This window comes from Scyliorhinus torazame, chromosome 17 (genome assembly GCF_047496885.1).
Source record: "Scyliorhinus torazame isolate Kashiwa2021f chromosome 17, sScyTor2.1, whole genome shotgun sequence".
Lineage (NCBI taxonomy): Eukaryota > Metazoa > Chordata > Chondrichthyes > Carcharhiniformes > Scyliorhinidae > Scyliorhinus > Scyliorhinus torazame.
In genome coordinates this window covers 2649564-2677498 of record NC_092723.1, presented here as the reverse complement: position 1 = coordinate 2677498, position 27935 = coordinate 2649564, and the positions used below count along the sequence as shown (strand labels likewise).

The window sequence follows — 27935 nt, the reverse complement described above, 5'->3', positions numbered from 1 at the left end:
GTTCTGATTATTTTGCTTCACAGACAACATTCTTCAGGCAATGGACTGACTCCCAAGACAGTGGAAATCTGGGAACTCCGCTTCATTGGGATATATTGCCTCGAGCAGCCTCGGAAAATTGTTCCCAAATTCATTTTCATAGGTTGTGTTCGGAGTGGCTGCAGTTGTTAGCAGCAGTTATCTGGAGCGACAGATTTCAAACAAGAGTTTTAGAGCAGCAGTTTTCATCAAGAGGGATTGCCTTCATTATTATATAAACGGGGCAGCACGGTGGCGCAGTGGTTAGCACTGCTGCCTCACGGCGCCGAGGTCCCAGGTTCGATCCCGGCTCTGGGTCACTGTCCGTGTGGAGTTTGCACATTCTCCCCGTGTCTGCGTGGGTTTCACCCCCACAACCCAAAGATGTGCAGGGTAGGTGGATTGGCCACACTAAATTGCCCCTTAATTGGAAAAAAGAATTGGGTACCCTAAATTTAAAAAAAACATTTATATAAATAATGGGGAATATAAATATTTGACATTTCTGTCACATTTTTATTCCAATGTGATATGACATGGGGTCTCAGAAATGACCAGAAACCTGCCCACCTGACAGGGTCGCTGCCTCAGGCCATTCGGGTGAGCTGGTGGAAAACAAGGTTCATCACTCTCCATCTGATATTTAAACAGTAAAGGGGGGTCACATGAGGTGAGCTCGGGACCGCTGTGTTTGCGTTCCCTCTGGCTCTGCTCAGCTTCTAGTCTGTCTTTTCGTCCGAGTGCACATTTCATGTTTTTCTATCTCAGGGAACATGATTTGTTCTGTGTCCTGGGAAGTATTTGGTTGGTGTCTTTGCGAGAAAGAGCTGAGGTAAAAGGTTGAATTCCTCGTTTGTTCGTGGGGGCTGGGGCTGAGGGCTGGGATGTGGGCTGCGGTGCGGGTGGGATGGGGGATGGGGGCTGGGGTTGGGGGTGGGGTGTGGGTGGGATGGGGGCTGAGAGCTGGGATGTGGGCTGCGGTGCGGGTGGGATGGGGGATGGGGGCTGGGGTGGGGGTTGGGGTGAGGGCTGGGGGGCTGGGGTGGGTTGTGGGCTGGGGTGTGGGTGGGATGGGGGATGGGGGCTGGGGTGGGGGTTGGAGTGTGGGCTGGGGTGCGGGTGGGATGGGGGCTGGAGTTGGGGGTGGGGTGTGGGCTGGGGTGGGGGCTGGGGTGTGGGCTGGGGTGCGGGTGAGATGGGGGATGGGCTGAGGGGGCTGGGGTGGGGTGTGGGCTGGGGTGCGGGTGGGATGGGGCTGGGGTTGGGGGTGGGGTGTGGGCTGGGGTGCGGGTGGGATGGGGGCTGGGGTGGGGGTTGGGGTGAGGGCTGGAGGGCTGGGGTGGGGTGTGGGCTGGGGTGCGGGTGGGATGGGGGCTGGGGTTGGGGGTGGGGTGTGGGTGGGATGGGGGCTGGGGTGGGGTGTGGGCTGGGGTGCGGGTGGGATGGGGGATGGGGGCTGGGGTGGGGGTTGGGGTGAGGGCTGGGGGGCTGGGGTGGGGTGTGGGCTGGGGTGTGGGTGGGATGGGGGAACATAGAACATAGAACATAGAAAATGCAGCACAGAACAGGCCCTTCGGCCCACGATGTTGTGCCGAACCTTTGTCCTAGATTAATCATAGATTATCATTGAATTTACAGTGCATAAGGAGGCCATTCGGCCCCTTGACTCTGCACCAACTCTTGGAAAGAGCACCCTACCCAAACTCAACACCTCCACCCAACACCAAGGGCAATTTGGACATTAAGGGCAATTTATCATTGGCCAATTCACCTAACCCGCACATCTTTGGACTGTGGGAGGAAACCGGAGCACCCGGAGGAAACCCACGCAGACACGGGGAGGACGTGCAGACTCCGCACAGACAATGACCCAAGCTGTAATCGAACCTGGGACCATGGATCTGTGAAGCAATTGTGCTATCCACAATGCTACCGTGCTGCCCTTAAGAACAAATAAATCTACACTATATCATTTTCCCGTAATCCATGTACCTATCCAACAGCTGCTTGAAGGTCCCTAATGTTTCCGACTCAACTACTTCCACAGGCAGTGCATTCCATGCCCCCACTACTCTCTGGGTAAAGAACCTACCTCTGATATCCCTCCTATATCTCCCACCTTTCACCTTAAATTTATGTCCCCTTGTAATGGTGTGTTCCACCTGGGGAAAAAGTCTCTGACTGTCTACTCTATCTATTCCCCTGATCATCTTATAAACCTCTATCAAGTCGCCCCTCATCCTTCTCCGTTCTAATGAGAAAAGGCCTAGCACCCTCAACCTTTCCTCGTAAGACCTACTCTCCATTCCAGGCAACATCCTGGTAAATCTTCTTTGCACCTTTTCCAAAGCTTCCACATCCTTCCTAAAATGAGGCGACCAGAACTGTACACAGTACTCCAAATGTGGCCTTACCAAAGTTTTGTACAGCTGCATCATCACCTCACGGCTCTTAAATTCAATCCCTCTGTTAATGAACGCGAGCACACCATAGGCCTTCTTCACAGCTCTATCCACTTGAGTGGCAACTTTCAAAGATGTATGAACATAGACCCCAAGATCTCTCTGCTCCTCCACATTGCCAAGAACTCTACCGTTAACCCTGTATTCCGCATTCATATTTGTCCTTCCAAAATGGACAACCTCACTTTTCAGGGTTAAACTCCATCTGCCACTTCTCAGCCCAGCTCTGCATCCTATCTATGTCTCTTTGCAGCCGACAACAGCCCTCCTTACTATCCACAACTCCACCAATCTTCGTATCACCTGCAAATTTACTGACCCACCCTTCAACTCCCTCATCCAAGTCATTAATGAAAATCACAAACAGCAGAGGACCCAGAACTGATCCCTGCGGTACACCACTGGTAACTGGGATCCAGGCTGAATATTACTCCCTCTTGATCTTTAGAGTACACAATTCTTTTTTTCCCAATTAAGGGGCAATTTAGCGTGGCCAATCCGCCTGCCCGAGATTGTGGGCGCGAAACCCACGCAAACACGGGGAGAATGTGCACAGTTTCACTCCTAATTGTGATTATGCCTCATCGTGTCTTATAAACATCCTAATTGGGGGAAGGGATGTTCTTCATTGTCACCCCGTCTCGTTTGAAAGAAAGACAAGTGGAGGCGGAATGAGGAGAGGGATGGATGGTTAGGATTGGTAGGGTTAGTTTGTCCTCGCTACGATTGAGGTTACCCCCCCCCCCGCACAGTTAGAGCCAATTTGTTTTGGGTTTTCCCTTTGGATTTGAATTTAAGAATCCGTGATTCTATCCTCCGACAGTCCGGACAGACTTCCTGTTACCGTGGCGAGGACTGGGTTCCTTCTGGCTCTTCCTCCAGGAGCAGCAGCGGCAGGCCCGGAGCCCCCAGGAGCAGCAGCAGGCCCGGAGCCTCCCGGAGCAGCAGCAGGCCCGGAGCCCCCAGGAGCAGCAGCAGGCCCGGAGCCTCCAGGAGCAGCAGCAGGCCCGGAGCCTCCAGGAGCAGCAGCAGGCCCGGAGCCTCCCGGAGCAGCAGCAGGCCTGGAGCCTCCCGGAGCAGCAGCAGGCCCGGAGCCTCCAGGAGCAGCAGCAGCAGGCCCGGAGCCTCCAGGAGCAGCAGCAGGCCCGGAGCCCCCAGGAGCAGCAGCAGGCCCGGAGCCTCCAGGAGCAGCAGCAGCAGGCCCGGAGCCTCCAGGAGCAGCAGCAGGCCCGGAACCTCCAGGAGCAGCAGCAGGCCCGGAGCCTCCAGGTGCAGCAGCAGGCCCGGAACCTCCCGGAGCAGCAGCAGGCCCGGAGCCTCCAGGAGCAGCAGCAGGCCCGGAGCCTCCAGGAGCAGCAGCAGGCCCGGAGCCCCCAGGAGCAGCAGCAGGCCCGGAGCCTCCAGGAGCAGCAGCAGGCCCGGGGACTCCAGGAGCAGCAGCAGGCCCGGAGCCCCCAGGAGCAGCAGCAGGCCCGGAGCCTCCCGGAGCAGCAGCAGGCCTGGAACATCCAGGAGCAGCAGCAGGCCTGGAACCTCCAGGAGCAGCAGCAGGCCTGGAACCTCCAGGAGCAGCAGCAGGCCTGGAACCTCCAGGAGCAGCAGCAGGCCCAGAGCCTCCAGTAGCAGCAGCAGGCCCGGAGCCTCCAGTAGCAGCAGCAGGCCTGGAACCTCCAGGAGCAGCAGCAGGCCCAGAGCCTCCAGTAGCAGCAGCAGGCCCGGAGCCTCCAGGAGCAGCAGCAGGCCCGGAGCCTCCAGTAGCAGCAGCAGGCCCGGAGCCTCCAGGAGCAGCAGCAGGCCCGGAGCCTCCAGGAGCAGCAGCAGGCCCGGAGCCTCCAGGAGCAGCAGCAGGCCCGGAGCCTCCAGGAGCAGCAGCGGCAGGCCCGGAGCCTCCAGGAGCAGCAGCAGGCCCGGAGCCTCCAGGAGCAGCAGCAGGCCCGGAGCCTCCAGGAGCAGCAGCAGGCCCGGAGCCTCCAGGAACAGCAGCAGGCCCGGAGCCTCCAGGAGCAGCAGCGGCAGGCCCGGAGCCTCCCGGAGCAGCAGCAGGCCCGGAGCCCCCAGGAGCAGCAGCAGGCCCGGAGCCTCCAGGAGCAGCAGCAGGCCCGGAGCCTCCAGGAACAGCAGCAGGCCCGGAGCCTCCAGGAGCAGCAGCAGGCCCGGAGCCTCCAGGAGCAGCAGCAGGCCCGGAGCCTCCAGGAACAGCAGCAGGCCCGGAGCCTCCCGGAGCAGCAGCGGGCCCGGAGCCCCCAGGAGCAGCAGCAGGCCCGGAGCCTCCCGGAGCAGCAGCGGCAGGCCCGGAGCCTCCAGGAGCAGCAGCAGGCCCGGAGCCTCCAGGAACAGCAGCAGGCCCGGAGCCTCCAGGAGCAGCAGCAGGCCCGGAGCCTCCAGGAGCAGCGGCAGGCCCGGAGCCTCCAGGAGCAGCAGCAGGCCCGGAGCCTCCAGGAACAGCAGCAGGCCCGGAGCCTCCCGGAGCAGCAGCAGGTCCGGAGCCTCCAGGAGCAGCAGCAGGTCCGGAGCCTCCAGGAGCAGCAGCAGGCCCGGAGCCTCCAGGAGCAGCGGCAGGCCCGGAGCCTCCCGGAGCAGCAGCAGCAGGCCCGGAGCCTCCAGGAGCAGCAGCAGGCCCGGAGCCTCCAGGAGCAGCGGCAGGCCCGGAGCCTCCCGGAGCAGCAGCAGCAGGCCCGGAGCCTCCAGGAGCAGCGGCAGGCCCGGAGCCTCCAGGAGCAGCAGCAGGCCCGGAGCCTCCAGGAGCAGCGGCAGGCCCGGAGCCTCCAGGAGCAGCAGCAGGCCCGGAGCCTCCAGGAGCAGCGGCAGGCCCGGAGCCTCCAGGAGCAGCAGCAGGCCCGGAGCCTCCAGGAGCAGCGGCAGGCCCGGAGCCTCCCGGAGCAGCAGCAGGTCCGGAGCCTCCAGGAGCAGCAGCAGGCCCGGAGCCCCCAGGAGCAGCAGCAGGCCCGGAGCCCCCAGGAGCAGCAGCAGGCCCGGAGCCTCCAGGAACAGCAGCAGGCCCGGAGCCTCCAGGAGCAGCAGCAGGCCCGGAGCCTCCAGGAGCAGCAGCAGGCCCGGAGCCTCCCGGAGCAGCAGCAGGCCCGGAGCCTCCAGTAGCAGCAGCAGGCCCGGAGCCTCCAGTAGCAGCAGCAGGCCCGGAGCCTCCCGGAGCAGCAGCAGGTCCGGAGCCTCCAGGAGCAGCAGCAGGCCCGGAGCCTCCAGTAGCAGCAGCAGGCCTGGAACCTCCAGGAGCAGCAGCAGGCCCGGAGCCCCCAGGAGCAGCAGCAGGCCTGGAACCTCCAGGAGCAGCAGCAGGCCCGGAGCCCCCAGGAGCAGCAGCGGGCCCGGAGCCCCCAGGAGCAGCAGCAGGCCTGGAACTTCCAGGAGCAGCCTTGGCCTGAATCCGACCCCGGTCAGCCATCTCCAGCAGCAAATCCGCTCCAGCTCTCCTCCTTCCTCCATGTGGCTCAACACTGGAAACAGTAGCAGCAACAGAGAGAGAGAGAGTGGCTGCACCCACTTCAACAATTCTTCATGAGTATGAGCTTCCCCAATGATGGGGGGGGGGTTAGGTAGGGCTGGAGGGCGGGTAGGTAGGGTTGGAGGGGCAGGTAGGGCTGGAGGGCGGGTAGGTAGGGTTGGAGGGGCAGGTAGGGTTGGAGGGGCAGGTTGGGTTGGGAGGGGCAGATAGGGTTGGAGAGTCAGGTAGGGTTGGAGGGGCAAGTAGGGTTGGAGGGCCAGGTAGGGTTGGAGAGGCAGGTAGGGTTGGAGGGGCATGTAGGGTTGGAGGGGCAGATAGGGTTGGAGAGTCAGGTAGGGTTGGAGGGGCAAGTAGGGTTGGAGGGGCAGATAGGGTTGGAGAGTCAGGTAGGGTTGGAGGGGCAAGTAGGGTTGGAGGGCCAGGTAGGGTTGGAGAGGCAGGTAGGGTTGGAGGGGAAGATAGGGTTGGAGGGGCAAGTAGGGTTGGGAAGGGCAGTTAGAGTTGGACGGGAAGGTAGGGTTGGAGAGGCAGGTAGGGTTGGAGGGGCAGGTAGGGCTGGAGGGGGGGCAGGTAGGGTTGGAGGGGCAGGTAGGGTTTGGAGGGGCAGGTAGGGTTTGGAGGGGCAGGTAGGGTTGGAGGGGCAGGTAGGGTTGGAGGGGCAGGTAGGGCTGGAGGGGCAGGTAGGGATGGAGGGGCGGGTAGGGTTGGAGAGGCAGGTAAGGTTGGAGGGGCAAGTAGGGGTGGAGAGGCAGGTAGAGTTGAAGGGGCAGGTAGGGTTGGAGGGGCAGGTAGGGTTGGAGAGGCAGGTAGGGTTGGAGAGGCAGGTAGGGTTGGAGGGGCAGGTAGAGTTGAAGGGGCAGGAAGGGTTGGAGGGGCAGGTAGGGTTGGAGGGGCAGGTAGGGTTGGAGATGCAGGTAGGGTTGGAGGGGCAGATAGGGTTGGAGGGGCAAGTAGGGTTGGGAAGGGCAGTTAGAGTTGGACGGGAAGGTAGGGTTGGAGAGGCAGGTAGGGTTGGAGGGGCAGGTAGGGCTGGAGGGGGGGCAGGTAGGGTTGGAGGGGCAGGTAGGGTTGGGAGGGGCAGGTAGGGCTGGAGGGGCAGGTAGGGTTGGAGGGGCAGGTAGGGCTGGAGGGGCAGGTAGGGTTGGAGGGGCAGGTAGGGTTGGAGAGGCAGGTAGGGTTGGAGGTGCAAGTAGGGGTGGAGAGGCAGGTAGAGTTGAAGGGGCAGGTAGGGTTGGAGAGGCAGGTAGGGTTGGAGAGGCAGGTAGGGTTGGAGGGGCAGGTAGAGTTGGAGGGGCAGATAGGGTTGGAGGGGCAAGTAGGGTTGGGAAGGGCAGTTAGAGTTGGACGGGAAGGTAGGGTTGGAGGGGCAGGTAGGGTTGGAGGGGCAGGTAGGGCTGGAGGGGGGGCAGGTAGGGTTGGGAGGGGCAGGTAGGGTTGGGAGGGGCAGGTAGGGCTGGAGGGGCAGGTAGGGTTGGAGGGGCAGGTAGGGCTGGAGGGGCAGGAAGCGTTGGAGGGGCAGGTAGGGTTGGAGATGCAGGTAGGGTTGGAGGGGCAGATAGGGTTGGAGGGGCAGACAGGGTTGGAGGGGCAGTTAGGGTTGGAGGGGCAGGAAGGGTTGGAGAGGCAGGAAGGGTTGGAGAGGCAGATAGGGTTGGAAGGGCAGGAAGGGTTGGAGGGGCAGATAGGGTTGGAGGGGCAGGTAGGGTTGGAGGGGCAGATAGGGTTGGAGGGGCAGGAAGGGTTGGAGAGGCAGGAAGGGTTGGAGAGGCAGGTAGGGTTGGAGAGGCAGGTAGGGTTGGAAGGGCAGGTAGGGTTGGAGAGGCAGGTAGGGTTGGAAGGGCAGGTAGGGTTGGAGAGGCAGGTAGGGTTGGAGGGGCAGGTAGAGTTGAAGGGGCAGGAAGGGTTGGAGGGGCAGTTAGGGTTGGAGGGGCAGGAAGGGTTGGAGAGGCAGGAAGGGTTGGAGAGGCAGGAAGGGTTGGAGAGGCAGGTAGGGTTGGAGGGGCAGGTAGAGTTGAAGGGGCAGGAAGGGTTGGAGGGGCAGTTAGGGTTGGAGGGGCAGGAAGGGTTGGAGATGCAGGTTAGGGTTGGAGAGGCAGGTAGGGTTGGAAGGGCAGGTCGAGTTGGGGATGGGGAAGCAAATACAGCAGCTACATCTCCTCACAACATCATCTCAGTTCAAGCTGGAGCTCCCACCAACACTGGAAACAGCAGCAAACAGATGCTTCACAACAGCTGTGGTGAATCGGGGCCTGCCGGGTCCTGAACTCTTGTCATCCAGTGGGTTATCTCTGGTGGGTCATTAGGCTGTCCTCTCCTCCTCCTTCTCTATGGGAGATCCAGGGCGGGATTCTCCACCCCCACGCCGAAGTGGCCGCGCGTCGTGAACACCGTTGAGGTTCACGACGGCGCGGAACGGCCCCGGTCCCGACCGATTCAGGCCCTGACAAATGGGCCAGTATCGGGGCCGCGTTATCTACCCGCGCCTGGCCTTGTCGCCCGCGTAAAAGCGGCGCCGCATAGATTACGCGGCCGGCGCCGCATAACGGATGTCATCTGCGCATGCGCGGGTTGCCGTCCTGTCCAAATCCGCCCCGCAAGAAGATGGGGGATGGATTTTGCGGGGCTGCGGAAGGAAGGAGGTCCTCCTTCAGAGAGGACGGCCCGACGATTGGTGCGCCCCGATCGTGGGCCACCCCACATCTGAGGTATGCCCCGGTGCAGGATCCCCCCCCCCCGCAGGCCGCCCCCCCAGCGTTCACGCACCGCCTACGACTGCAGCGACCAGGTGTGGACAGCGCCGGGGGGGAACCCGCCGTTTTGGTCTGGCCGCTCGGCCCATCGGGCCTGAGAATAGCGGGGGTGCCGGAGAATCGCCATTTTCGGTGTCTCCGGCGATTCTCCGGCCTGCGGACCGCGGAACTCGACCGGCCCGTTCCCGCCGCTTGGGAGAATCGCGGGAGCGTGTCGGACCGGCATCCCCGGAAATTTTGGCGGCCCAGGCGATTCTCCCAACCGGTGTCTGAGAATAACTCTGACTTGTTGCTGCAGGTCCAATCAATATGATTGACATTGGTTCTGTTCTGGGCCTGGAAGGGGGTTTTGTTGCCTTGTGTGGTATGAATATAGTTCCCACTGAGAACAGGATTGTGGATTTCCTTTTGTTTTTTTGGAGGGTTGAGGCTGAGGAATCCGCTCTTGGCTTCTGCACGCGTGCGGCTGGGTCTGATATCTGTCGGCAATGGCTACGTTTGGTCACTGATGCCCTGCTGTGTTGCTGGGGCCGAGGGGATTGGATGGTGCTGCACCCGATCTGGCTGAGGGAAATCTATGCTGACTTTTAATGATGCTTTTATCAAGTCAGAAAGATTTACTAAGAGTGCATCATTTAGTGGTACAGGAACAGCACCAGTAAAATAATACAGCCTCCTTCCTGCTTTGAATTTATCAATTTGAATTATATTTTGGTTTGTATATCTAAAAACATTGCTACATATCTTGCAGGCGGTCTATTCAATGGCAACTTTCCCCTTCCCACAAGTCGTTGAACTGAGAGAGAAGTACAGGCTTCTACCATTCCAGGCAAAGGTCGCTGCCTCAAGGTATTTCCCTTTCATGATTAAAAGTAGACAATGCTTAATTTTATTCTCTTGCAAAGTAACAATTTGTTCGTCTCTTGTTTGTATCCTTACAGCTGCCACTTGAAGGAAACTCAATGTAAGAGAAAAGGATCAAATGATCGTGACGGGGGCTGCCCACGTGCACAGAATCCACAGGACTGCCGGGATACAGGTAACAGGGCAATGCTGTTCAGTTTGGTTCCTGCTGTGAGCATCGTGGAGAAGGTCTGAGGAGGGCACGGGAAAATAAGTGAAGGGGGAGAATGTCAGAACAAAAGACAAATACACAATGGGGAAAGAGAGTCAGAGCGGAAGTCCCAGTAACATCAATATTATAGGAAGTGGTTTGGAGAGCGGGTTACAGGGGGCGGGATTCTCTCAGGCCGGGGCTGAGCTGGAGAATCCCCGCGACCAGCGCGAATCGTGCCACGCCGCCTCGATGCCGGGACGCAATTCTCCGCAGAGCAGAGAATCGGTGCCATTGGCGCCAGCGTGGTTGGCGCGGTGTGGTTGGCGCGGTGTGGGTCGAGGGCCGCTCTACGCAGCCGGCCCGCTGATTCTCGGCCCGGGATGGGCCGAGCGGCCGTCGTAGAAACGGCGAGTCCCGCCGGGGCCGTTCTTATCTGCTCTCAGCCGGCGGGACCTCGGCGTGGAAGGGGCGGCCTGTGGGGGGGTCCGACCCCCGGGGGGGGGTGGGGGACACACACTCCGATGTGGCCTGGCTCGCGATCGGGGCCCAGGCCGGCCTCTCTGGCTGGGGGCCTCCTTTCCTCTGCGCCATGCTGCGTCGGGGCCGGCGCGGTGAAGGAAGCCACGGCACCGGGGCCACTCCGCATGCGCGGATCCCGCGGCGCCCAGTTCCCGCCGGGATCAGCAGCTGGAGCAGCGGGAACCACTCCAGTGCCGTGCTGGCCCCTTTTGCCGGCCAGTCGTCAGGTCGGCCCATTCCGACGGCGTTTACGACGGCATGGGCTCTCTGCCGCGGGATTAGAGAATCCCGCCCATTATTGGGGGAGTCAGAGTGTTGCTTAGAAAAATAGACCCAAAAACTACTAAAATAGATTATATATTTCTATATATAGTAAACTAAATGATTGGTGAGGCAGGGGAGTAGCAAAAATGATATCACCACTGAGAATAGATTGGGGAGATGGGAAAAGGAATTGAAAATGAATATATGCAACTGGAAAATAAACTGTGGGTTAAAGCGGTGGAAATGACAGAGTTAATCAACCCAGCATAACCTTGATGGACAGAGCGGCCTCCTCTCTGTGTCTCAATAACACTTTCACTCTAATTTCAACTTGTTTCATTCCATTGAATGTTGCTCATTTTGTTTTCTTAGAGACAAAATAATGCAAACAGGGAATATGTTTAAGCCATTTGACACTTCTGAAAGGCAGCTTAAACAACACTTACAGGTTGAAACAAGCAGGTCCATTGCTAGTTACTTTGTGCCGTGTGTGTCTGACACAGCTGTTGGCAGGACCTGGTCAATACTGTTCTAAAGCTTGCTGGCAACACAGGAACAGAATGAGCTTGCTCAAGAGTCTGCATTTGTTTTTTTAGGCTCAAAGCACAAATGACCACCCAGTCAGTAACGCGGCTTTCAAAGGGGCGCCCCGAAATCAAGCAGCAAAAATTAAAACTCAGAATCTCTCCCGCACAGATAACCCCCCCAAAAGTGGGGAACCTTCCATCCCACAGACACCGGGAAACTCCCCGCCCCATGGGCCGTACCAGAGGAAGCCGCCCCAGCACTGCCCCCAGGGGGCACTGCCAGGGTATTGCCTGTGCACGTCCCTCTCCTCCCTGGGGGTTGTGCTTACCTGAGCGCCCCTGGCATGGTCTCTTCACCTGGTTCACGTTGCCCCAGCCCTGTTGTAAACCTCAGCTGCTATTATGATCCTGGACCAGATTCCAACATTTGGTTTCCCAACAAGAAAATAAAACACTTTAACTCCTAACTGATACCGTCTCTATCTCCAATCAAGCAAAACCCATCATAGGTCAAAAACCATTTTTAAATAAAGTTAGCAAACACAGAATTACTTCCGACCTCTGGACAAAGAGTTATTTTAAAAGATTGCTTGAAGCGAGAGAGATCCTTTCAGTAACGACCTGCTGTTTACCTGTCTGTCAGGTTAATGCTGAATCTAACAGCCTTCTGCAAAAGCTGCTGTTTTTTTCTCAAACCACGTTTGCTTTTTTTGCAAATCATTTTAAATCTGCCCTCTCGTTCTTGATACTTTTCCGAGCAGGAACAGTTTCTCCCCGTCTACTCTGTCCCGACCCCTCATGATTTGGATCATCTCTATCAAATCTCCTCTCAGCCTTCCTCCCAACCTCTTCAATCTATCCTCATAACCTGCGTGTAAGTCTCATCAGCAGATAAATGAGTCTTTCTTCCACTTTAAAAATTGTGATCCGTATCTATTTTGATCTATAAACCAGAATTTGCATAAGTAACAAAGTTTGATGCTCCCAAGTGCGGTATGTTTGTGGTATAATAGACGTGCACTAAATGCTCATCTCTGACACAGATAATGATACAGGCCCAATTCAGTGTATCATCCTGAAAATGCAGGAAGAAACTGTGCACTCAATGAAAAACTTTAAACAATTACCGTGTGTTTTGGTTCTGTCTTTCGCCAGCTCGAAACGAAAAGCGGAAAGGTAACTGTAACATGACAAAGATCGTTCAAGCCACAGTTGGTGACAATGTGTTGCAGCATCAATCCTTATACAGCACCGAGCAAATGGCAACACATCCAGCCACGTTGAAGCAGCAGTACTCAAAACTGACCAAGAGACAGCAACAAAACCAGTGTCTGACTCCCAGACATGGTAACGTATTATATACCCATCAACCATCACTACTTCTAAAACTTACTGTAATTCGGGTACCCAATATCTATATAACCCATGTGATGAATACAATAGTATTTTGGTTAAATTATTGGACTAACGATCAAAGACGTGAGTTCACATCACACCATAGCAGCTGGCAAATATAAATTCTGTTAATTAAATACATTTAGAGTCTTTTAAAAAACCTAGCATCAATAATGGTGATCATGAAACCACTGAATTCTCATTGAAAACCCATCTCATTCACTAACGCCCTTCAGGGCAGGAAATCTGTCGTCTTTACCCAGTCAGGCCCAATATGCCCTCAACATTCATTTAGCTGTGAGTGGCCTGTTTAACTGGGGGTATGTGGCTTACAGAGCGCATCGCTCTTTCCGATACACAACTCCAGATCTACAGTAATGTGCTTGATTCTTAACTGAATTGGTGAATTGGACATTCTGACTTCTCCCTCTGTGTACCCGAACAGGTGCTGGAGTGCGGCAACTCGGGGACTTTCACAGTAACTTCATTGCAGCGTTAATGTAAACCTACTTGTGACACTAGTAAAGATTATTATTATATTATATTTATGGTCCATCCTTAATTGACCTTGAGAAGCTGATGATGACCCATCTTCTTGGTAGTCCATGTGTTTTGGGAACACCTATAATGATATAAGGAAGGATTTTGACCCAGCCACTGTGAAGGAATGGCAATATATTTCCAAATCAGGAGGGGAATTTGCATATATCTGCTTTCCATGTCCATCCAGGTGGTAGAGGTCACTGATTTGGAAGGTACTGCCAAAGGAGTCTCGATGAGTTCCTGCAGTGCATTGAGTAGATGGTCTACACGGCTGTCACTGCTGTGGAGGAGTCAATGTTTAAGGTGGTGGATGGGGTGCCAGTCAAGCGGGCTGGTGCCCAGGAGTTCAGGAACCAGGAGCTCTCTGCAGAATTCCAGGCCTCTGACCTGCTCTTATAGTGTTTATATCAATGGTCCAGTTCAGTTTCAAGTTGTTGATTGTGGGGGATTGAGCGATGGTAATGCCATTGAATGTTGGGGGGAGATGGTTGGGATTCTGTCTTGTTGGAGATGGTCATTGCCGGGCACGAGTGTTACTTGCCACGCACCAGCCCAAGCCTGAATATTGTCCTGGTCTTGCTGCACACAGACGTGGACTGTTTCTGAGGAGTGGAGAACGGTGCTGCACATTGTGCAATCAGCGACCATCTCCACCTCTGACCATATGATGAAGCAGCTGAGGATGGTTTAGCTGAGCTCTCTCCCCTGAGGAACTGCAGAGATAATCGATCTCCAACAATCACAACCACCTTCCTTAGTGCTGGGCAAGTCTCCGACGAGAGGGGCGTTTTCACTGATTGCCATTGACTCTACTTTTGTTAGGATTCCTTGATCCCACACTTGGTCAAATGTTGTCTTGATGTCCAGGGTTGTCACTCTTATCTTACCTCAGGTCTTCAGCTCGTCCATTTTTGAACCAAGGCTGGAACGAGGTCAGGAGTTGAGTGCCTCTGGCAGAACATAAACTAAACGCCAGTCAGCAGCATCAGCGATAAAGAGTCGTAGAATCATGGGGCGCGATTCTCCAGAAAGATTTCTAAATGTGGTAGCGAGCGGGACCTACCGCGAGCTTCCCAGCGCTCAGCGTGGCGAGGCCGGCAATGCTATTCAACATTAATTGGTCCACTTAACGATGCCCCACAGGCATCTCACCGCAAATGAAGGCTCGCCAGCTGATTCCCCGGGACCACGCTCGGCAGCCCCCCCACCGCTAACAAGGTCAAGCAACATTTTACCAGCACTTGCCCAACGAACCCCACAGCTCGCAGCAACGGCGTCGCGACAACCGGCCCCACGATTTGGACACGCGGACCTGGGGAGGCTCCTAGATGCGGTGGAGCCACACGGCAGCCAGTGACGCCTGGGACGAAGTGCCCGGAATCTCGGGCATCGTGACCAGGAAGACTGGTCTCTAGTACCGCAAGAAGGTCAACGACCTCGGATCCCGGCCCTGGGTCACTGTCCGCGTGGAGTTTGCACATTCTCCCCGTGTTTGCGTGGGTTTCGCCCCCACAACCCAAAGATGTAGGTGGATTGGCCATGCTAAATTGCCCCTTTATTGGAAAAAAAATAATTGGGTACTCTAAATTTATTTTTTAAAAAAGGTCAACGACCAACACCGGGCAGCTGGTGAGTTGACACCGAGTCTACACCCCCTCCCCAGACCTTTCTGTCACCACGTGAGCAAACCGCCCAACCCTCCCTTCACCCCCCCCTCCATCACTGTGAACCACGTGTGCGGCTAACGATGCCCTCTCTGTGTGTCCTCATGAAAAGCTCTCCCACAATCGTCGGGAGAGGGCCCAGACTAGCGGAGGGGTGACGGACATCAGAATCCTCACCTACTTCGAGGAGCAGGCCGGAGGTGACCGGGGTGGCTGAGGACAGGGCAGTCACCCACGCGGAGGCTGGCAGACACTGCAGAGGTGAGGATCCACCGGGCCCCACCCGGAGGACCTGGCACACGAGTTGTTATTGCCATACATACTGAACCATCCCTCCCACTGACCACGTGTTCATTCTCCCACAGGTCCTCCAGCCAACGGCGCCGGCCCGTCCGGGGTGGCCCCCTCCCCTGCCCCCCACGAGACCACCACAGAGGAGAGCTCCGAGGTGCCACAGTCCCCACCAGCGTAGATACACGCACCTTGGTGGGAAACGTTAGTGGACAGGCTTCTGGGGCATAATCTGGTGAACACCGCACGATTGCTGATGTACATCAGGTGGAGGCAGGAACCCCCCCCGGGCGAGACAGCAGTCTGAGGGCTGCTGAATCCCAGCACCCAGCTGGGCTTCTGGAACATGCTAATCCCGGAGCTGATGGAGACATTAGGGATCGGTCGGGACATTCAGAGGGAGATGTCAGCAACACTCCAGCAGATCCATAGCTGATTGGAGGAGTCCCAGAGACTACAGGTGCAGGTGATGTCGCCGGCAATGAGTGGCACTGAGGCCAACACTGCCAGGGTGGCGACCGCAGTGGAGAGCCTGGTGCACGATGTGGGCACCATGAGCGAAGGTGTCCAAGGTGTCACGCAGTCGGTGCTGACCATGGCTGAGGGTCTCGGCAGAATGACTCGCTGGGAGATGTGACCCAGTACCAGGTCGATCCTGATGAGGTTCTGTGGGACATGTCCTGCTCTCAGATGGGAATGGCTGAGGCCCTGCAGAGCTTGTCCCAGTTACTGAGGAGCATCGCCGAGGGTGAGGCCCTGCAGAGCTTGTCCCAGTTACTGAGGAGCATCGCCGAGGCTGAGGCCCTGCAGAGCTTGTCCCAGTTACTGAGGAGCATCGCCGAGGGTGTCGACATCTTGAACCCACAAAGTAAATGCTGGAAAATCTCAGCAGGCCTGGCAGCATCTGTAAGGAGAGAAAAGAGCTAACGTTTCGAGTCCAGGTGACCCTTTGTCAAAGCAAGTTCATCTGGACTCGACACGTTGGCTCTTTTCTCCCCCTACAGATGCTGCCGACCTGCTGAGATTTTCCAGCATTTTGTTTTTTTGTTTCAGATTCCAGCATCCGCAGTAATTTGCTTCTATCCAGTGTTGACACCTTGATGCGGACCATGGGTGGCAGAGCCAGTTGATGCAGGGGCAGCCGGGGCTCGAACCAGCTGCCCCTCCATCTCAAGGCGAAGCCCAGGGCCCTATGGGCACCAAACGGGAGGAGGGGGCACTAAATGCCAACCCGGACCCGTCCCGTGGAGTGGGCACAGTGGCCACCAGCTCCCCCGAGATCAACCCCCTGACGAGGCCGTGTCTCGCAGTCAGCACACGGGATAAGGAGACACAGCTGTGCCACCGACAAGTGTGCCGAGGCTCTCCGGCCCTAACGCCCCCAGAGGATGCCCACTAGGGGCATCGAAGGCTTCTCCTGCTGTTCACCGGCCTCGTTACGCTCAAGAGCACAACGAGGAGGCGGTGGCATCGTGGTTAGTAATCCAGAGGCCCAGGTTAATGGTCTGGGGACCCCACCAGGGCAGGTGGTGAAATTTGAATTCAATAAAAATCTGGAATTAAAAGTCTAATGATGACCATGAAACCATTGTCGATTGTCGTAAAAACCCATCTGGTCAGGGCAGCACGGTGGCGCAGTGGGTTAGCCCAGCTGCCTCGCGGCACCGAGGTCCCAGGATCAATCCCAGCTCTGGGTCACTGTCCGTGTGGAGTTTGCACATTCTCCCCGTGTCGGCGTGGGTCCCCCCACCTCACAACCCAAAGATGTGCAGGTTAGGTGGATTGCCACGCTAAATTGCCCCTTAATTGGAAAAAATGAATTGGGTACTCTAAATTTATTTTTTTTAAGTTTGAATTGGGGTTTTTATTTGTTTAATAGATTGCACTTATTGTTTAATAGTCTGCACCAATATATATATAGGGGAAACAGGTGCCATTCTTTTGTTGTGGGGAAATGATTACTGAACACAAACTTGGAGTCGAAGAAGTCAAGACGTGCTTCCTAGTTCTTATTATCCAGTTACCATTGGAGCTTTACATCTTGCCTTGTTAATCCTCCCAAAGTGCATCACCTCACACTTTTCAAGGTTAAATTCCATTTGCCATGGCTCTGTCCATCTTATAATAATAATCGCTTATTGTCACAAGTAGGATACAATGAAGTTACTGTGAAAAGCCCCTAGTCGCCGCATTCCGGCACCTGTTCGGGGAGGCTGGTACGGGAATTGAACCCGCGCTGCTGGCCTTGTTCTGCTTTACCAGCCAGCTGTTTAGCCCACTGTGCCCCTCTATCTAACCAGCCCGTCTATATCGTCCTGTAATCTAAGGCTTTCCTCCTCGCTATTTACCACAACATCAATTTTTGAGCCATCTGTGAACTTGCTGATCATACCTCCTACATTCACGTCCAGATTATTAATGTACACTACAAACAGCAAGGGACCCGGCACCGATCCCTGCATAACTCCACTGGGCACAGGTTTCCAGTCACAAAAACAACCTTCAACTGTCACCCTATGTCTCCTGCCACTAAACCAATTTTGGATCAAGTTTGCCGAATTGCCCTGGAACCCATGGGCCTGTGGGTTTGCTTTTTGGACAACCACCCAGCAATAAAGAGTGCCATTGGAATAGGACAGCTGGAGGTGACGGCGTACAGTGGCGAGATTCTCCGACCCCCCGCCAGAGAATCGCGCCGCGCCAGTTGGCGGGCCCCCCCCCGGCGATTCACCGGCCCAGATGGGCCGAAGTCCCGCTGCTAGAATGCCTGTCCCGCTGGCGTGGATTAAACCACCTCTCTTACCGGCGGGACAAGGCGGCGCGAGCAGGCTCCGGGGGTCCTGGGGGGGCCGCGGGGCGATCTGGCCCTGGGGGGTGCCCCCACGGTGGTCTGGCCCGCGATCGGGTCCCACCGATCCGCAGGCGGGCCTGTGCCGTGGGGGCACTCTTTTCCTTCCGCCTTCGCCATGGTCTCCACCATGGCGGAGGCGGAAGACACCCCCTCCACTGCGCATGTGCGGGGATGCCGTGAGCGGCCGCTGACGCTCCCGCGCATGCGCCGCCCGGCAATGTCATTTCCGCGGCAGCTGGCGGGGCACCAAAGGCCTTTCCCGCCAGCTGGCGGGGTGGAAATCAGTCCGGCGCGGGCCTAGCCCCTCAAGGTTAGGGCTCGGCCGCTGAAGTTGCGGACTGATTTGTGCCGTTTTTGGCGCCGGTCGGCGGACATCGCGCCGATTATGGAGAATTTTGCCCCTGGTGTAACACACGCCCGCGGGACCCGACAAAAACGGGTGTCCACTCGGCCCATCGTGTGCCGGTGAATCACCGGGGGCGGCCACTGCCAACGGCCCCTGACCAGCGCGGCGCGAAGTCCGCCCCCGCCGAAAAACCAGCGCCGGAGAATCCGGCAACCGGCGCCGGGGCAACGGGGTGGGATTCACGCCGCCCCCCCCCCTCCAACAAATCTCCGGCCCGGCTGGGGGGGGTGGGGGGGGCGGAGAATCCCGCCCCAGATGTTTGTGGAAGTTGCTCAGTGGTGTGTTTCAGACTCGCAGCCAATGAGATATCTTCAGCTTCAAGCAGGAATAATTGGTTAAGGTTCAAACTGAGTTTGCACATTGTCTCCAGGTCAACCGGATTGCACACACAACTCAACAGTGTGTCTATTTCCTGAAGTCACACCAATCACTTCCTGTTCAATAAATAACCATATACCCCTCACATTTTATTCACTTACGGAGGAGCTCTGTAAAATGCTGATAACTTACTCTTGTGTGACTGTAAATTTTAATTTTGGTGGAGAATTTTATACTCTGGATTTTTTTTTAAATGTCAGAGAGTTGTAACTTTTGGCATATTTTGATATTAGAAAGGAATTCGAGGGTTGATTTTGCTGAGCAGTTTTTTTGGGGCTAATTGTACCGACCCCTGTCCCCACATTTGGAGACATCCTTCAGCCTGTTTATTTGGAGGCTTAATATGTAGCTGCAAACCTGTGAGGCACTCCTTGTTTTGGCTGCTCTAGACCTGCCTGCAGCAGCTGGTACCTGAGCCATGATAATGGAACAATGCTGATCTTAGACCGGGATAGAAATAGCGACACTAGCTCTTGTTAATTGTGAGACAGATGGCTGGATGGGAAAATAGGCCCTTTTTTCTTTCTCAATAGTCTGCATTTCAGATGTTTCGGAAAGCATCTTGATTAGCAAAACTTGGTAGTTCATAGAATAAGACAGAATATGTACAGCACAGAAATAGGCTATTCAATCCTTCAGATCCCTGCTGGTGTTAATGCCTCCTGCCACACTCCTCTGTGTCATCCCTCGGTTCAAACCAACTATCCCTTTGCACTGTTATGGACATGTAGCCAGTCTGGAAAGTACATGAACTTAAAAATTAGATTTTCAGTTGCTGTTGAAAGAGTACCGAGTAACATAGAAAATATGTTTCTTTCTTTGCAGGTAGCAATGATTCTTCCTCTCCTGGAACACCACTTCGTTTTAAAAAGTCCAAAGTCATAAATCGTTTCCTCGGTGGCAAAAAGCTAAAGAACAGCAGCAAAAGCAACAGAGTCCACCACACTCCCAGCCCCAGGGTCCACCACACTCTCAGCCCCAGGGTCCACCAAACTCCCAGCCCCAGGACCCCGCAGTCCACACAAAAAGAACAGAAAAATAAGATAACCGTCCCTTGGTGTTCTCAAAAGAGGGTCCCCCGGAAAGGACTGACCAGGAATTTGAAAGTTAGATCAGGCTGCAGCGACACAGTCGGCCTATTGGAAGACCAGAATGATGGCGGGAAAACAGAAAATGTCAAAGTTGATGATCCAATCCATATAGTAATGGAAGAGAGCAGGAAAAGTTCTCAATTACCTCGCGAAATTGAAACAAACTATAATGAACCATTGGCCATCCAGCTGTATGAAAAAGAAGTTGACAATTTGGCAGGGGTGGGACATTTATTCAAGACACTTCAAATAGGCGAAGCAAACGATTCTTTAATGGCAGCGGAATCTAGCAACAAGCCCGGAGTCTATGTCTGTTCTGTGGAATTGAGAAAAGATCAGTTCAGAGCAAAGAATTTCACAGCTCACTCAGATATGAAAACAAATCTGATGAACAATATTCCACTTGTACACCTCTCTGGAAAGTCTTTTGGAACACAAAATTTAGCTTTACATGGATCATGCAGCAACATCCAGATATCTCCATTCAATAAATGATTAAGAAAAGAAATGCTACTGCCTTGGTGAGGAATGGGTAATGGGAAGATGATAAATTCAGCTTATTTCACAGTAGCCAAATATTGAATGTGACGTGTTGGTGACCATTGTTTGCACAGATGGTGTGGCACAAGTTTAATATTTTTGCCACAAACCATTTTAATGATTGTATGAGAGGTTCCATGTGCCATAAACATTGTTCGCTTTGCATTGAAGCCATTTTGTAGAGTGTTAGCTAGTGTGCTGTTTGGGAATCGCTGTGTGCTCAGGTCTCTCCGTGTTTGAGTTAAGAATTGCACATCATGTAATTGCCAAATTATCATATCAGCACATCAAAATTATTCTTCATTCGGAACTGATCGAATAATTAACATAAATGAGTATAGGGCGGCACAGTGGTTAGCACTGCTGCATCACGGCACCAAGGACCCCGGTTCAATCTCGGAACTGGGTCACTGTCCGTGTGGAGTTTGCACAAAGGTGTAGGGTAGGTGGGTTGGCCACACTAAATTGCCCCTTAATTGGAAAAAAAATAATTGGATACTCTAAATTTATTATTTTAAAAACATAAATCAGTATTACTCATTTTGAACTTAACATCGCCAATTAGTTATAATTTAAAGATTATCAGATTTTTTACATGTTAAAGTATTTTTCGTTTCAAATGACTTTAAAAGAAAATGTGAAAGTATTAAACTTTTCACATAACCATGGAACGTGGTAACATTCTAATGCTGTTAATTTAAAACTCTTAACGTACACGTACTAAATTCCTGTAGTGCAGTATTTAATCTATGTAATAAAACAGTCCAAAGAGGAACTTCGCACAAGCGTGGTAGATTTTCATAATGCACCAAACTGGTCACAAAATCAGCTACTGCCTCCCTCAGTTTAAATGACCGACATATAGAAAATAAAAACCTGCTAGACTTAATCAATAACTTGCTTATTTTGTTGTGTTCATTCTTTTAATGGCAGATACATCATCCATTACATTATTTGTTGCTTGCCATTTTTAAAGCTGGCCTGACATTGAAGAGCTGAAATTCCTCTTTTACTGAAAAACGTGATAAATACTTGTTTGTCTCCATATTTAGCAGTCTGTTAATGAAATCACAGGAACACAGAGTTTTGAAACTTGCTGTTAGTGAGTATTCATCACAGGAAAGAACAGCTTTGTTTTTCCTGTTTCCGATTAAAAGAAAATGTTACCCACAAGTTCCAGGCATCTCCAACAGTGAATAAATGTTGACTCTGTTTATTTAATCCTGGTCTAATATCATTATTTTCAGGTAGATGATTGAATTGAGATTTAATCCAGTATCCTCGCAATTCAAATTGTTTGATTTGGATTATTTGATTATTCAAATCTGACAGTGAATTCTTACATTGTGTGTATTTACATTGTTGTGTTCAAACAGGTGCAAAATTTAGAAAATATTGCACAAAAAACACCTTTAATTATCGGCAGAGACGATATTATCATCGTTGTGAATGACTGGAAACTGGAACTTTTATCAAACTTGCTAGATATGTCAACCCCACAATCTCATAAATCAAGCGAAACTCTAGAAAAATCAATGGGATTTGGTATTGAAACGGTGTAACAATCACTATTGGATTAATGATTACAGTGGAAAGCTCCAAGATTTATGAATTACTATTAAGGTTAATTACAAGGTAAAGCACAGCCAAAGGTAACAAGACCCAAGCAGCAGTAGCTTCAGAGACCAGCAAAATTACATCAATTGTGGTCTTCAGGCAGTAGGCAAGGCTCAGGGAAGCAGCAAACAGCTTTGCAGGCTTCAGGGAAGGTGTGAAAAGCAGCAGACTCTGGGCAAGGCAAGACAGGTACAAAGGCAGCTTGGCAAAGCAATATGATGGACCATGTCTGGTTTCCTCCGCAGCGCGCTCTCCACAGTCCCAGAACAGGTACTTAAGGACGGGTAAGTTTTTAGAGCCCTCATGAGATTGTGCCTGAGACTGAATTTCCATAGAATACCTATAGTGCAGAAGTAGGTCATTCAGCCCCTTGAGTCTGCACCAGCCCTGTGGAAAAAGCTCTCTCCCTCGCCCTATCTCCATAACCCATTGCATTGATCACGGCCAGCATCTTTGGACTGTGGGAGGAAACCGGAGCACCCGGAGGAAATCCACACAGTCACGGGGAGAACACATAAACTCCACAGTCACCCGAGGCTGAAATCGAACCCGGCACTGTGGCTGTGAGGCAGCCATGATAACCACTGTGCCACCATGCCACCCCCGAGACTGAGAAATAGAGTGTCTTGCAACAAATTTGCAAGAGCTGTCATGTATGAGTCCTGCAAATAAATAGATATTATGTGTATTTCTGGAAAACGGTGAATGAAGAATGATTATTACACTAGCTATTATAGCACAGTTTTGGATTATTCCTGCTTTCGTACTAAATGCATTAAGTGACTCAAAATATCTGGGAATAGCAAAATAATTTGAATTTAATTCCTTTTTACTCCAATTAAATACAATCCAATCAAATTTGTTGGAATACAATTTCTATTTCACTGGTTAACCAAACTGAACAACTACACGTTACTTGGCTTGGGAGCAACTGTCTAAAGTAAGAATCACCATTTTGGTTAGCTTTACACTGTACTTGTCATGATTTCTATCCCAAGTTCTTGGCTACGTTGAAATGTGCCGTTTGAGAACTGCACAACACTCACAAAATAATTAAAAGACGACTGGATCCAAATTAATATTTTGTTGAGGTTATCGGTATACATATTTTGGCACCTTTTCAACATGGTGCACACCATTTGTAATGTTGCATTCACAAATAATTTGGTGCACAGTTTGGGGAGGGAGGTCATATAAAATTTCACTGTTAATCTCTGAAGTATAGATATGACATCAACCACCCCAGAAAAAGCACAGAAGTCATTTTATGAAAGATTTCTTTAAAGAGCTTTTAGCCTAATAGTATAAGTGCTCAATGCACTTTGTATAGCAAAAGACCCCAGAAAATTCTGGAAATAATCACTAGGTCAGGCAGCATCTGTGGAGAGAGATGAGAGTTTGTTTTGTGAATCCAGTTGAGTGTGTTTTACATTCGTAGTTTCTCTAAGTTTAGGAACTAGGAATCTTATGGAATAATAAATGATGGATAAAAATTCTAATGTAGTTGTAGCTGGGGTTACTGGTTTACAGGGGTGAGGTGTAGGTATGGACTTAAGTAGTGTGCTCTTTCACTAGTGTGCTGGTGCAGACTTGATGGGCCAAATGGTCTCATTCTACACTGTAAATTCTATGGGCACGATTCTCCACTCCCACGCTGGTTGGGAGAATGGCCTGGGCCGCCGAAAATTCCGGGGACGCCGGTCCGACGCCCTCCCGCGATTCTCCCAAGCGGCGGGAACGGGCCGGACGAGTTTCGCGGGCCGCAGGCCGGAGATACCCAAAATGGCGATTCTCCGGCACCCCCGCTATTCTGAGGCCCGGATGGGCCGAGCGGCCAGGCCAAAACGGCGGGTTCCCCCCGGCGCCGTCCACACCTGGTCGCTGCCGTCGTGGGCAGTGCGTGAACGCTGGGGGGGGGGGGGGGGGGGGGCGGCCTGTGGGGGGGCGAGGGGGGATCCTGCACCGGGCTTCACCTTGAATGTGGGGTGGCCCGCGATCGGGGCGCACCGATCGTCGGGCCGTCCTCTCTGAAGGAGGACCTCCTTCCTTCTGCGGCCCCGCAAGATCCGTCCCCCATCTTCTTGCGGGGCGGATTTGGACAGGACGGCAACCACGCATGCGCGGATGACGCCCGTTATGCGGCGCCGGCCGAGTCATCTATGCTGCGCCGCTTTTACGCGGGCGACAAGGCCTGGCGCGTGTAGATGACGCGGCCCCGATACTGGCCCATTGTCAGGGCCTGAATCGGTCGGGACCGGGGCCGTTCCGCGCCGTCATGAACCTCGATGGCGTTCACGAGGGCGCGGCCACTTCGGCGTGGGGGTGGAGAATCCCGCCCTATGTCTATGACATCCTTGGCTATTCTTGTCTGCTCAGCATTATCAATGGTAACTTTTATATCTGTTCCTGCAAAGTATCATTGGCATCTTTTACGAAGTCAATTGTGTTCTAATGGGAACGTACTGAATACTGTTGCTGGTCAATTTTTGTGACTTGTAAAGACGATTTTTTAAAATAATGTTTTCGATTTTGTTTAATTTGTACTTGCCAGGTTTCCAGCTGAAGACTGTTTAGTGTGGACCACAGCCCAGTCCCGGAGAGGTGAACTGCCTCTGCATGAATCTTACCCTTTCATTCCATGTACACTGGTTGAGAAGTGAGCAGCCATCAGCTGCATCGAGGGACTTCCACTGCCATCTGGAACAGCAGCAGCTGCAGCGATGGGCCGCCACAGTTTAAGACATCACATTCTGCAGGGAGAATCTGTTACGAAAGATGCATTGTTGCAGGGGCTAGTCAAAAGAGAGGCAACAGCTGCTACAAGAGACTTAGAGTAAGGGAGAAGAGCAGCTTACTGCAGATATCTAGACTTTGACAAGAGTGACTGCTGTGGGGTACCCTTCCTGGGATAAATCAAACTTAATATGACTGTAGCATTTCTAGACATGTTCCATGTGTATTGGAGACACTACCACTTGTGTAAAGTAACCACACTTTATTTTCTAAAATCCATTATGTTACTAACAGTAATTTTGTGATATTTGAGTCTGCGTTGCAAGGAATGTAACTCATGCCAGGATGTTGCAATTAACTCCTGGAGAAATAGGCTTGTGTGCTTTTCCATTGACAGAATGTGTACTGTAGGAATTCCAGAAGCAACTGAGTTTAAGTTAAGAATTTCCATTCGGATCTGTGGTTGATTTATTCCTCCAATGCAGTGTTATTAAACCTATTATCGGAATCTACTTTCTAATGTTGTTTGGTGCATAGACTAGAACACGATTGCCAAATACTGCAGATGTAAGAATCTTTGATGGCTTTATAAACTTCTCGAGTTCTGCTTAAACACGGAATCAGATTTTGAAGTTGAGGCTACAAAGTCTCAGAATATTCGGTGCTCAAAAAGTTTACTAAATCATGACCGCGGCGTAGCATGCTTCCTGCGTCGACTATGTCATTCCTTAGTAAATCTTCAAATGAGGGCCACTTTTAAATGAAACAGGTATATGCAGCAGAAGAAATTCTGTGGGCAAGAATGTCAACAAAGCTTGGAATACATCAGGAATTTTCACCGAAACAATAGATGTTGCATGTTCTGACACAAATAACCACTGACATCAAATAAAAATCAAATTTGCAAAAGCATCTCTTTCATTTAGGTTGGTTTTGCGAGGTGCAACAAGTAACCAATGCCTTCATGTTGAAAATTTAAAAACCAACTAATCTGGCTGTCACAAAATACAAAATACATTGCACTGATTTATCAGTAGATTTTTAAAAATTACTTTGCTAAATCTTACAGCTTTAGCCACGATGGGCCATTTTGGCAAATGTGGCGTTCCTTAATGCTATCATAGTTTCAAGCAAACTACAGTTCAGGTTAACCAGAAATAAATGTGCTGTAGGGATGGATGCTAACACCTAGTAGAATACTGGATGTTCACGTATGGGGCATGGGTCTCAAACTCAGCCCCTTGAGCAGGTATTGACAGTATGGGTAACCCAATCTCTTTATCATTAAATATAAATCTAGTACAAAACTTCTTTTTCAAAATTCATTTGAAAGATAACCTCTGCATTCTTCAGATAAAAGCAAATTGTTACGGATGCTGGAATCTGAAACAAAAACAGAAAAGGCTGGGCAATCTCAGCAGGCCAGACAGCGTCTGTGGAGAGAGAAGGGAGCTCACGTTTCCAGTCTGGATGACTCTTTGTCAAAGCATTCGTCACTTCTGTTCCAATATTTGGACCTCAGCATCAACTTTCTGATTTGTGCTACATTTGATCAAGACTTATTTAATGCTGCCAGTAAGCACGTCTTCCATTTTCTACTATTGCTAGTCTTTATCCCAATGGTATAAGCAAGGAAAGGGGCATGTTTCGCCTGCGTGGAAGATCTTGTATTCCAGAGGCCTTGACTTCCCCACTTCAACTATCATTACACTGTTCAGTCCTAAGAAGTAGGAAATAATGACATAACAAGAAAGGAGCACCTCCGACCATTCAAAGCAGCTATCGGAGGAGGAAGCACTAAAATAAAAGGACAAAACAGAAGGGCCATTGCTGATGGAGGGAAATCAGGAGCAAAAATTAGAATTCGTACAAAAGAACGGTGAAAGGCTAAACATGTAAAATCTAAAGGATGAAGGAAGGAAGAATCCAAGAAGTCACAAGCCTATATAGATATGAGTGGATTTTCACTTGGAAGGGAACAAAAATATTTGAAGAGAAAGCTGTTTTGAATCATTCTCTTGATTTGTTGAGCCAGATTTCACCATGGAGAAGAAACCAGCAGCACCTGCTGAGGAGGTAAGCAGTTGGGTAGAAAGTTTCAAACTTAGAAGAAAAATATATTTTTTGCCTGAAGAAATTGGAATTAACGCAACCAAAAGCGTGCACAACTGTGGATGTCGACACGATAAAGAACTGAGTGAAGGCACACACTAACAAACGAGAAAAATAAATCTTCCCATGGCAAAACACAATATTGAAAGCTCAAAATTCATCATTGAATCAATTGATGGAGCATGGTGTGCCTGTGAGGGAAAACTCAAAAAAATGCAACGCATTGATTTTTAAAATCTAAAGCACAAGGCAGAAGGAAAACGACTAGATAAATCGTTGAGGAAAGTAATTATCTTCATAGTGGAGGAGCCCTGTTCTTTCTGTCGACTGTTTCCATGTTCTGGGAATTGGATCTGAATTAATTGGTGTTAAAATGAAAAAGTACAATTTCAAGGTATTTTTAAACTGAGTGACACTTTGGCAAAAAACAAACTGCTCATTAGAAATTTTCTCAAGTTACAAGTAACATCCTGATGACATTGTACAATTTGAGAGTACAGAGGCATTTCAAGTTCATCATTAAAGTAACTTCAACTGAGAGTGGTCAACGTATAAGCTAGGGGCTGGTTTAGCACAGTGGGCTAAACAACTGGCTTGTAATGCAGACCAAGGCCAGCAGCGGGGGTTCAATTCCCGTACCAGCCTCCCCGAACAGGTGCCGGAATGTGGCGACTGGGGGCTTTTCACATTAACTTCATTGTGACCATAAGCTATTATTAATGTAAAATTATTGATAGATTTTGTATACCACAAGATACGGGTGATCTGTGCATTTGATTTGTCAGACTGCCCAGGACATTTAAGGGATTTGTGAACCTGCACAATGGGGACAATTTTAACCTGTCCCGCCAGTCAGGAAACTGATGGGGGATTGGGTGCAATGTTGGTTTTAGGTCCTTTGTGAATTTACTTTACCATTGACGTAAATGAGCAATAATGGGCTGGGTGTAAAATCCCTGTTCCACCACATCCAGTGGATTTCCCAGCTGTCGGGTTAGCTTATTACCCCCAATGTGTCAACCGAGCAACACAATACTTCATAATTGAAATTCATTTGATGTTATTGGATGTGGTCACAGGAGTAGCGTCAATAATAGTGTATTACTGACATGTTGCTTGTTTCATTTAACAGACGAGTTGAATTCATTGCTTTGTTTGTATGTACATGGTTTGCCAGTTATAAACAAAAGGTATAACGTGTTTGATGTAGATATGTAATTTCTGGAGGATTATTAAATAAATTACAACTTTCCCATT

At 51.9% G+C, this 27935-nt stretch overlaps 1 protein-coding gene across 1 annotated transcript in view; it reads left to right on the top strand.

Annotated features, from left to right (window-relative positions):
- LOC140393631 (TBC1 domain family member 30-like) overlaps window positions 1–27935 on the top strand; it is a 136726-nt gene extending 108791 nt beyond the window's left edge. Inside the window, exons 9-13 of the mRNA XM_072479905.1 lie at window positions 9442–9539; window positions 9632–9729; window positions 12213–12404; window positions 19411–20197; window positions 24385–27935. Coding sequence (XP_072336006.1) covers window positions 9442–9539; window positions 9632–9729; window positions 12213–12404; window positions 19411–20171 — 1149 coding nt within the window. The 3' untranslated portion in view covers window positions 20172–20197; window positions 24385–27935. The remainder of the gene's footprint in view (window positions 1–9441; window positions 9540–9631; window positions 9730–12212; window positions 12405–19410; window positions 20198–24384) is intronic.